At 40.6% G+C, this 11,900-nt stretch overlaps 1 protein-coding gene across 11 annotated transcripts in view; it reads right to left on the bottom strand.

Annotated features, from left to right (window-relative positions):
* Window positions 1-9,856: 9,856 nt before the first annotated feature.
* Window positions 9,857-11,900, bottom strand: part of RIN2 (Ras and Rab interactor 2) — a 224,529-nt gene continuing 222,485 nt past the window's right edge. For all 11 annotated transcript variants that reach the window (XM_053890463.1, XM_053890465.1, XM_019462404.2 and 8 more), the window contains one exon: window positions 9,857-11,716. In XM_053890463.1, the coding sequence (XP_053746438.1) occupies window positions 11,393-11,716 (324 nt within the window). In that variant the 3' untranslated portion in view covers window positions 9,857-11,392. The remainder of the gene's footprint in view (window positions 11,717-11,900) is intronic.

Genomic DNA, 11,900 nt, shown 5'->3' with positions numbered 1-11,900 from the left:
CACAGGGATGCTCAGCAGCCCACTGCCCAGACTTGTGGGCCAGGCATGGAAGGAGGAGAGCAGATGGCTGAGGAAGTAGGTAAGCCCATAAGAATGATCTCGCAGGGCATGTGGGTGGCTCAGTCCATTGAGTATCAGACTCTTGGTTTCCACTCAGGTCATGATGTCACCATTCTTTAGGCTCCATGCTGACAGCACAGAGCCTGCTTGGGATTCTCTCTCTCCCTCTATCTCTGCCCTTACCCCATTCACACTCTCTCTCTAAATAAAGAAATAAACTTCAAAAAAAAAAAAAAAAAAAAGAAAAAGAAGGGTTTCTTTCCCTAGGTCCAAGCTTATCTCCAGGCATTGTTTCCAAAAACCTCAACAATACAGGTGAGTGTAAACACACATGTAATAGTTCCTGGAGCATGCAAACTCATATCCACAGGTTCTATAAATGTACTAGGAGGGCAGAATATGAGCTCATGATCTCAGCTACTGCCTGCCAGGCATTTAAACGGGGCCATATTTTAGAGGCAATTTCCTATCAGGAAAACCTAATGCACCATTTTAAATGACTGTTAAAGGATCATTTTTAGGAAAGGTAAAATTTGATTTTCAAATAAATGTAAGATGAGCACATGACAAAGATTTTAATTCACTAATTAATGAAAAAAAACAGTAAGTTGTTACAACCACTTCAAAGGAGAATTTAAAGTGCACAAGGCAATCAGGAAGATGTAAAACTGGTTGATACCCACAGAGTGGTAGTCTACTGCATCTTCTGGACACACATAGTGCACTTCTGTTTCTGTGGACTAGAGTCATTGTCTTTACTATCAGTTTTCTGCAGCTTACAGAGTTAACCTTGGAAGGGTGTACCAAACACCTAGTCATCTTGTGTGTGTGTGTGTGTGTGTGTGTGTGTGTGTGTGTGTGTGATTTAACACTGCATTGAAACTAAAGAAATGACAGAGTACTGTAGAAATATGGGTACTTAAAGGTTTCCTTTAAAGCTTAAGACTTTGTAAACATCGTTACTTCATTGTTTTCTGGTGTTTAATTTCTGGGGGAAAAGAGTAGGCCAGCATGATTTTTGTTTTCCCTTTTGTGGTTGACTTAGTTTATGTTGGAGTGTCATTAGTCATAACACTTCCAGAAATAAAACATTCTTTTTTTTAAATATTTTTATTTATTCTTGAGACAGAGAACAGAGCATGAGCAGGAGAGGGGCAGAGAGAGAAGGAGACACAGAATTTGAAGCAGGCTCCAGGCTCTGATCTGTCAGCACAGAGCCCAACATGGGGCTTGAACTCACGGACTGTGAGATCATGACCTGAGCTGAAGTCAGACACTTAACCAACTGAGCCACCCAGGTGCCCCCAGAAATAAAACATTCTTAACGGCACATACATTTTAAACCTAGTGAATCTCTGTAGCGCATGTCCTAATGCATTTCAGCAGTTTAAATGATGAAATTTACAACAAACACCAAAAAAATCAAAGCTGGATCACTCCCACATAGCCAGTGGGAATGTAAAATGGTGCAGCCTCTCTGGAAAACAGTTTGGTGATTTCTTTAAAACCTGAATATGCAACTACCATTTAACCTGGCAATTGCACTCCTGGGTATTTATCCCAGAGAGACGAAAACTTATATTCACAAAAAAACCTGTATACAATTGTTGAAGCCAGAGTCAAAATTCTGTGTGCTGTGTGATTCCATTTATGTGACATTCTGGAAAAGGCAGAATTATAGAAACAGAAAACAGATCAGTGGTTGCCAGGGGCTGGGGTTGGGGGAGCAGAAGGGAATTATGGGAGAGTTTCATGGGATTGATCATTACTGAGTGTTTCTGTCAAAATTCATAGAACATACACTAAAGAGAGTGAAAATTTACTGTCTGTAAGTTATATCTTAATAAACATGACTTAAAAAAAATAAAATCAATAGTTCTTACATTATTGTCCCCACCATTTCAATAAAAAGCATGAACTACTTTAAACCCTATCAAGTCTTACAGTTTTGGGGGGGCTTCTAGGACATGCTGTTATTGATTTCTGTTTCAATTTTATTTTTAACATGCAGGAAAAACACTGTTTCTCCCCACATTAAAGATGACTCATAGACCTTTTTATTTATTATTTTACATTGTGTAATTCCTTTTACTGCTTAGTTAGAAAAAAAAAAAACTACAAGCTTTTACCACATTTTATCACAAAACATTTTCCTGCTCATTGAAACAAAACACCATGTGCTCTTCTGTAAACAGTGCTGACCCAGGTTCACATCCACCATGGCAGAATTCCACATTTAAACAAGCAAACGGCTTGGTGTTTCATCTGTTGTTGTTCTGTTTCTTTTCCTTCAGATCATGTGAAAAGGACAAAAAGCACAGTGCATATATATATTTTGACAAATCCTAGGCAATGTGCTTGACAATAAAGGAACTTGGGTGGGTGGTTGCCTTCAGATAACAAATTTATTTTTTATAAAATAATAACTGAGCAGGGTAGATGCATTGACTCTGACCATCAGTGTAATTATGTTCGGTTTTGCTAAGCAAGTTTTACGGGTGCGCTCACCGTTCATACTAAGAGGTGACTGCAGGGTTCCATTTAAGCAAGGGACACTGCATACATCTACTCCTTACCAATACCTCACTAAAAGAAGAATTAAAAAAAATTTTTTTTCAAGGTATACATCCATAAGAACAAAGAGAATGAAGGAAGAGACAATAGCCAGCGAGAACTGGCAACAAAATTATTGATGCTAATAAACTAATTTAGCAGATAGAATAAAGCCAAAAGGTCAGTGACTGCAGGAGGAAAGGCCAAGAGGCAAGGCAATTAATTCATGGGGCAGAATCTGGGGAAGCTTGGGGAAATAGACAAGTCAGGTATGAGAAAGGGAGAATATGAGACCCTTACTCCCTGGAGAGGCACAAGAAGTTGTGTGCCTGAGTTCAGAACACAATCATGAAGGGTGAGGGTAAGACATCCTACTGACAGTGAGGATTATTTGAAAGCTGGCATCCTGAATAATGACAAACCCTTTGCCTGCTTTTCCCTCCAAATGCTGGGAGCTAAATTGACCCCAGTCGGACATTAGGGAATTTTTTTTGTGGGGAAACTGCCTGACCCAGGAGAAAAGTCCCAAAGATATTCACGTTTTCTCAGTCCTCTGACAAAAGGAACAGACTGCCACATAGGTACTCTAGGCCACCAATTCACAAACTCTGCCCCATATACATGATTTCCAACAAGCTTTGTGGTGCTTTATATTTAATTATGAATAGCTAAAAGTCACTGAGCATTTGAAGAGAGCCTCTAACCCAAAAGACAGAGATCAAAACAATCAAACAAAAATAGAACTGGATGAACAGAAAAACACTAAACCAGATCATCTTATAATATCCACAGAGAGGTAAGAAGATACTGCATCCACAGAAAGAAAGAACAAATTGTTATAAAAATTACATCCCGAGACAAAAAAAAATTCTGGGAAATTGCAAATATGTTATTATAAATAAAAAATCAATAATTGAAGCAATGCCCCCAAGTGTAAGAAATATAGACAAACAGAAAGTAAGGATCAAAGGTAAAGAAAAAGAGAGAGAGAGAGAGAGAGAGAGAGAGAGAGAGGCAGCTCAATCTAATAGGTCCAATATCCAAATAATAGGAATTCAAGAAAGTGAAAAAGAAAATGGAGAGGAAGAAATGGTCATTTTAAAAATATAAGAAATGTCTTCAGAATTTAAAAATATGAATTTCCAGAGTGAAAGAGACCATGGAGTCTCTTCCAATTGATTTAAAAAAACCCACAGCAAGGTACATCACTGACAATTCCAAACAGTATGGATAAAGATACAATTCTAAAAGTTTCTAAAAAGATCTGGGAAATGTAAGGAAGGTGTATTAGTTCACTTTCGCTAATTAGCGAACCACTCAAACTTAGTGACTTAAAAATAATTTGTGGGTTGGTTGGGTAATTGTTCAGGTCTGAACTGGATGCATGGCCTTAGACCGCCTCACTCACATGTCTGAGACTTCCTGGAATGGTGATCTCTTGTCTTCCAGAAAACCAGTCTGTATTTGTTCACAAGGGTGATGAGAGGACTCTCAGCAGCAAGACAGGGCTAGCCCAATGCACTTTTCAAACATTTACTTGCCTCGTGTTTTTGACCAAGGTAGGTCATATGGCTGGGCCCTTGGTCAAAGTGGAAAGAGATTATCCAATGTTATAGATAAAGTGAAATACGATTCTTTGGGGGCCATTATGTCAACTATATAAGATACACACAAGGTATATGTTGATAGAAGCAAGGATTAGAAATCAAATGGTATCAGACTTCTCAACGGCATCTCTGAAAGCCAGAAGTCAAATGAAGGAAAATGATTTCTAACCTGCAAAATTCTAAGAGACCATTTCTAACATAGAATTCTCTATCCAGCCAAACTATCAAGCACCAGTAAGGATAGAAAAGTCAGAAGAATATGTAAGGCCTCAAATATTTCACCTTTAATTCTTCCTAATGGTGTGCTTCAAGAAGACAAAGAGGTAAGTGAAAAAACTAAGCAAAAAAAGGTGGCGGGCACACAGGCTATAGGAAATAGGATATTTAACTCTGTAGAATGGTAAGGAGAATTCCTAGGATGACATTTCACCTCAAATATTTCACCTTCAATTCTTCTGATCCTTTCCCTCAGCAATCAGCTGGCAAGGCCAAGGGAGCCCACTCTCTTCCATTTTGAACAATTCACTCCTTGGTCACCAAAAACACTTAAATGTATCTTCCACGTTTTTCAAAATTGATGAGTAAAATGGCCCTCTGATGAATGCATCCTCAGGGAAGAAAATGTCTTTAAAAGAATGTTGTCTGTCCTTTCAGATAATAAAAAAGCTCATGAACTTCCTACATCATGTGCAGTGTGACTAATTAATTCTCCAGACTACATGATGATGTCTGTGTGCACACACACACACACACACACACAAACACACACGTCTGTGAGCAGCTGGCCCAGACAGAAAGAAACCTTTCCAGTTTTTGTTCACTCTCACACAGTAAGAGGTAAAAGAAGACAACACCCAACAAAACGAGCAAAACCCACCTCATTTCCAGGCTTTCCCCATACCCTTCAGGTCTCCTCTCTTTCCTGCAGAAGCAAGAACATAACATAAAAACTTGAGGTAAATCCTTATTTCCCAATACCTGTATTTTAAACCTTCTGTGATAATGCAGGTGGTTTTAAGTAAGGTTATCCACCCTCCTTTTTTTAAGTAAGCCTCACAGCCATTTTCTTCTCCTTTCTCCAGTCTTATAACAGCAGCACACCTACACTTGTGTAACTGTGTTGGCTGCACAAATGCCATTACCCCATGTATGTCTGAAACTGATACTTCTCAATCAAAGTGCAACAAATAACCTGCAGATTCTGCCAAAACGCAGGCTCTGATTCAGCAGGTCTGGGAGGGGCTCAAGATTCACACCAAGGAGATGCAACTCTTGGCCCGGGGACTGTATTTTGTAGCCGAATGTCCAACTATCTGTGTAATGAGATTTTGCAGTTTGCCAGGTATCATGCTGGTAAAAAACCAACCTTTCCAATGTCCTAGCAAGTTCACATATATATTTACTTTTGATTGGTTAAAGAGTCTTTGTCACTTTATTGCTTTTGGCAGGTTTTCATCTTTCTGTTCAGGGTAGATGCATGTCTACTGACCGCAAAGGTGAAAGCAAGTGAGGAAGATAAAATTAACTCAGAGCGCAATCTGATAAATGAGTCCATTTTCTCATAATCTGTAAAACTGGCAAGACATTAGAATTGTGGCCAGCAGAGATAAAGAAGATCACATCAAACACCTTTTTCTTTTGGGTAAAGCATCATGCTTTTCAGCGCAATCCTGTTAAATAATTATGCATGCTTCTATAAATATATCTAAATATACAAGGGAATATAATAAACACAATAAAAAGTGGAAAAGCTGTTGAAACAATTGCTGACCAGAGTTACACTTCTACTTAAGTAATAATTTCTTTCTGGGAAGGTTTACAGCAGACTCCATGGTTGCAGAGATGGTTCCTCTCAGGATCTCACTCAGACCATGACTGGGGAGCGGACAAAACTTGTCCTTGCAACCTCCCTTCCTCCCCTTCTCCCTTCTTGGCAAAAGTCCCTACTGGCTATGGGCCCTGTCGATACTCTTGGCCTGTAGGGAACACTGAGAAAATCCTGCCAATTCATACACAGACACACACACACACACGGCCACCACCACCACGCTCATCAGCAAAGACAAAGTTACAGGATGGCATTCACTCTAGTTTTAATCCTCCCACACTGGGCATCCCACCCCAGTATATTTGCTTAAACCTTCAATACCTGTTACTGCCTTTCTTCTATTTCATAAGAAACTTGCCAGTGGGTAATAACAGAAGCAGATAAGTATGAATAAACAGTAGTGGAAAAATTTCGAAGAAGTTGCTTATCTAATGATAATAGCAACTAATATTTAATATGCTCGTGGGGTGCTGGACACTGTTCTGACTTTGCGCGGATAAATTCCTGCAGGCCCAGTGGCACTCTTGTGAGCCAAAATGCTGTTATGACCACGGCCAGTGAGAAGTATGTGTTTGACAGTGTGTATATGTGGTTTTTAATGGATGTAAGTGGTGGATGCTTTTTAAATTTTATATACACATATAGTCATTTTTAGCTTTCTAACTTATTCTCAGTTAATATGCTAGGACTGCACTGTCCAACAGGGTAGACACTAGCCACGTGTAGCTTTTGAACATTTGTGAAATGAACTGTGAACTGTGGAATGAGTGCAAAAGACACACAAGATTTTGAAGACAGTGTAAAAATAAAACACATCTTTAATATTGAAGTTAATTGTTGAGGTATGATACTTGGGATATCATGAGCTAAAATATATCACAAATCTGTTACTTAAATAAATTAGGAGTATGGTAATATATTACTATTAATTTTACCTATTTCTTTTTCCTTTTTTTTATGTGGCTACTAGAAAATTTAACATTACCTATGTGGTTTGCTTCATATTTCTATAGGATGATGCCATACTAGAAGTACCCTGTTCCATGGTCTTCTGCCGGCCGAAGAAGATCGAGAACCTGCACTTGGTTAAGGTCTTCATTCTCCTGGGTGTGTTTGTATCTTCAGACCTGCGTCTTGACCTAAACTGGTGTTTATCAGGCCCAACTTCACAGTACACTCACCTTGGAAGTTTTAGTGAGAATGGCTGTCTGGGCCCCATCTGCAGAGACTCATGGTCTGGGAAGCCAGGGCATTAAGAGTTTTAAAGGCCTGCAGGTGATTTGAAGAAGCAGCCAAAGCTGGAAACCTGATCCAAATAGGACCAGTGGACCCTGAGTCCCGGTGACAGATGGGGTGGGAGGACAGAGTTTGCACTGGGGCCTCATTCACACTCTGAGTCTCTGGTAGGAAGTAGGGAAGGAGCTGAGGAAAGGACATGCCCAGTCAGAGCCTGCCTGTTGGCAAAGAGCCTTGTAAATGGCCCTCATTGAAACCTACTGGAGAGAAGCCCCGCCTTCCAGAGCCGTGGTGGGGGCGGTGGGAGGAAAGGAGAGGAACAGAGCTAAATGAGAGGAATTGCCTTCACTTGTGGGAGGTGAAGCTTCCCAGGGAGCTGATTACAGAGGTATAGGCCCTCCTCATCTCTATTGCACACCCCTGAGGAAAACCGTAGCCCTGAGTAGAGTCTGGCTCAGGCTCGACCACCCTGGGCTGTGGGCTCTGGACTCCTTCCCCTCCAGACTGGCGAGAGAGAGAGGGGGGCTGTGTTTGGTCAAGGGAAATTCTCAGATTCATTTCTGTAATGCAATTATAAAGGTCTGTTATGTGGAGTGTTTCAGAATTCGGGCATATTCCATTGTGGAAGAGTTTCTTACAATCCAGACAAGAAGTGGCCCCCATTCCCTGCTCAACTGCCTCACTTCTATCAAACCTGATTTTCCTGCTGGGTTGGGGGTTTGAGGGCAGACCTCGGGTACCGCTCCATTAAATCTCTAACAGATCTTTCTGAATCATTTTAAAACTTCTTGTGTCCATCTTCCTGGAAAAGCTGGTGTTTGTGTGGGAAAAGTTTGGGCCATCAGCCACCCATCCTTTGAGACAAATAGATCTTTTTCAAATAAATCCTGTTCTCTGACACAACTACCAGATATTGGCCTCCTCCCTCCCACTACCTCTTCCATTTTTCCTTCTTGTCTGCTTATGAATCTGCAATGTTATATAAATTTTTCACATCTCCAACTTGATTTGGGTTAACTAAATAACCAATAACACTTTTGGTTTGAAATTCACCATCACAAACATGGTCTGAAAAATGATTTTTGGGAGTTTACTATCAGATATGGCCAGGTGATTAAAATAACCATGGCCCATGTACTGTGCCATTTCTCTCTGACTTTTGAGGGGTAACCAGGCAGTGCTGTTAACAACCAGGATGCTCTCATTTCTAGTCTCTTTAAGAAGATGAAGGTAAGAGATGCCCAATGGAGGCAAAGCCACATTTATGAATGAACGCATTCATGGTTAGGGTTCCTGCCTTTTGTTTTCTTATACATCTAAAGTTGTAACTTCCACATGATACTGAACTACTTTATTAAGTTTCTATTTCTATTCTGTGTCCCTGAGGGGGGAATATTTGGCAGTGCCTACATTAAAAAAAAAAAAAAAAGAAATCTTTTCCTCTGGCCGGCATTCAACTTTTATAACATAATTTTAGATTTGGAAATACATTATCTTCTCCCTCCACCCATCATGTATATTTTTACTCTCCCCTTATTCCTTCCAAACTTCGCCAAAATCTGTTTCCTGGCAATTTGAGAAGTGAGAATGTCTGCGTGGGGGGAAAAAAGTCAAGACACATGTTATGTTGTAATTTTAGCAGGGAAACATTGCCCAATGACAAAACCAGGGGCTGTCTTGTGATGTTTTCTTCTGCTCACACGGAAATTTTCCTGTTTTGATCTCTCTCTCATCTCACTGAAGGCTGCCTCCCATTCAGACGTTAGGGCTTGCTTTAAATCACTGTGTACTGACTTCTAAGGACAAGGAAGACGATGACCTGAATCTGGAGGGTGAGGAGGAGGGCTATATGGATTGAACTGGCCCCATGTTTAGTTCATTGTGAATATAAAAAGCAGGCAGCTCATCTAGCTGTAGTTCTGATCCTTAAGTATCCATCTTACTGATGGGTTAGAAAGTTCATTCAGTCAACAAGGACTGGTCAAGGACTTGCTATCTGCCAGGCACAGCTCCAAGCACCAGGAATATGGACGCAAAAAAGAGTGCCTGCCCTGTTGGTTTTGAAAGAGTGTTCAACTTTCGGACAGGGCACTTCAGAGGTAGAATGGTAGGAGGTGTCTTCAGGGCCCTTCTGATTAACAGTGATTTTTCTCTATGTCCAACAAAGTCGTGTTCTGTCCTAGATAACACTGGAAATCCTTTCAGATTGGAACACTATCTTTTCCTTCTACTCCTGGAAGGAGTATATGTGTATACGGTCTTCTGAAAAAATGCCAACTTTGCCATTTCCTCTCCATGGATTATCTAACCACAAACACTGGTGTGCATTTCAGATTTGCATAACGTGGTGTGGTGCATAATTGTACTCTGCTCCTTGAATAAAAAAAGGCCAACTTTGAATAAAAACCTTGAATAAAAAAATGCCAACTTTGCCATTTCCTCTCCATGGATTATCTAACCACAAACACTGGTGTGCATTTCAGATTTGCATAACGTGGTGTGGTGCATAATTGTACTCTGCTCCTTGAATAAAAAAAGGACAACTCGATATTTCAAAACTCTTCACACATGATTATCATACAGTATTACAATGTATTATGTGCAAAATTCCATTTAAAAAATCATTTACAAAAGGAAGTACAACACAGTATGTGATGAGGGTTCTAGATGGACAGCAAAAGCTAAAAAAAGGTACAAGGTACAAAGCCAACCAAATTAGATGACTACGCATCTCTACACAGTACAATCACATGTTCTGGTAACTACCTGTGTCACATGGATACAAGACCCTCATACTTTGTGCACCCCCAAAACAGGTTTCATAAAACATGAAGTTAACTTCACCATACATTCTTATAACACAGAAGGGCTTTTTGGTGGCATTGCAAACTCTTTTCCAAACAGCATCTTATTTAACTCAACGAAAGTCACATTACACATACATGGTTTCTGCCCGCAAATAATTTGATGCTCTTAGTTTTGATTTATGTGGAAAGGGGGTAGTATTATCCTTATTTTTTTTCTCCTCATGGGGGTTTCCAAAATTATTTCCAAAAGCAAATAACATTGGATATATTTTTGCCTAATGTCACTGTGTATTTACAGTATTTTCAGCGTAAGTGGATCCTTCCATTCCCTTTTACCACTTCCTTCAAGGAGTCTGAACCAGCAGACTACATTCCTTAGTCCTTTGTCAGAGTCTGTTTTTCTCTCTCGACCTCTCTCTACATTCATTTCTCTCCTGATCCTCAGCATCACTTGGTTAAAACACAAAAGAGCACAATACCACTAAGCATGAACAAGGTAACAACAGTACATCAGATTTCCAAGGCATTCTGTGGCCAGTGTCAATAATGCATCACTTTAAGAATTCCAGCAGTCTTTCCCCACAAAAGTTGCCGAAACATCCAGTTATAGAAGAGAGACATTTTAAAAGTGAGATACTCTCAAATCCAGCAAGAGATTTCTTTTTGAAAATATTAAACGTTAAAATCACATGCATAATTATAGAATATTTTAAAGTTACAAAAATATTTTAAAAACCAATCCTGACAGTTTACCTGCAACTGCTATAAAAATTTCTATGAAATATATAAAAACACAAAGGCTCTTTGAAAGAAAGAAACAAAGGGAGAGAGAGAGAAAGGGAGAAAGAGAGAACAAAAGAGAGAAAAGGAAAGGATGGAGCCATCCACAGAACGGAGAAGCACCTGACGCACTGCATCGGACAGTCTTGTCAAATACCTGCTGTCGAATTCAAGAGAAGAGCTTATACCCTAAATGTTTATTCAGGACATATACGTACATGTGAGCCAACCTAGAACCTGGCTGGGGGTAGGTAGCAAACAAACAGTCTCAGGACACCTAAACTATCAAATGAAATTCTCCCATATCTGAAGGAGAATCCTACCGTTTCATGAACCTCAGCTACCTTGCTTGGGCAATGTGGCTGAAGATGCCTTTGCCCAAGTCAGCCTGTGGATGGCTTAGTCACTGAACCAAGGGGTCCCCAAGGAGGTGACTGCTTTTCAAGCACAAGCACGTGGAAGCCAGAAGGCAAGGTTCCTAAACCCCCCTTTGGATGCACCACTGGGAAGTCTCACGTCTTCTATGAGGTGGTAAGATCTTCTTCCCCATTCTGGAAAATGACACCGTAAGGATCATTCTTGATGCGCTTGTAGACAAAGTGGAAGATGTGGGGTTGTGGCCGGCTGTGCAGCTCAGCCTTGATTTTTTGAGGGTAAGTGTCCTCTGCCAGCTGCTGCCATGTTTCGTCAACAAAGAGGAAGAGGCTGTACTCCTCAGGGTCCCCCACCTTAAACTTCTCAGCACAGAGCTGGCACACATCCTCGGTGGTAACGTAAGGTCTCACGAGGAGGGTCTTTCCCGTGCAGCCACTGTTGACCTCCTGGAATGCAACTCGGAGGTAATTCTGCAGGTGGGAAAGAGAGATGATGGAGACAAATCAGAAGAGGAAACGAGACAGAGCAATAAGCAAGCACAGTAATACTAAGGAGAGGTCTAACCTGTGAGCCGTTCCAGGCACTGGCCCATCAGGATGGTGCTGTCAGGACCTGAGGCCTCAAGTGTGAGGAGAGAGGCTGATCTGAATTTGG

Source organism: Panthera pardus, unplaced genomic scaffold (assembly GCF_024362965.1).
Source record: "Panthera pardus isolate Hobbes unplaced genomic scaffold, ASM2436296v1 HiC_scaffold_25, whole genome shotgun sequence".
Lineage (NCBI taxonomy): Eukaryota > Metazoa > Chordata > Mammalia > Carnivora > Felidae > Panthera > Panthera pardus.
The sequence above is the reverse complement of the archived record's forward strand: the minus strand, read 5'-3'. Positions and strand labels throughout refer to the sequence as shown.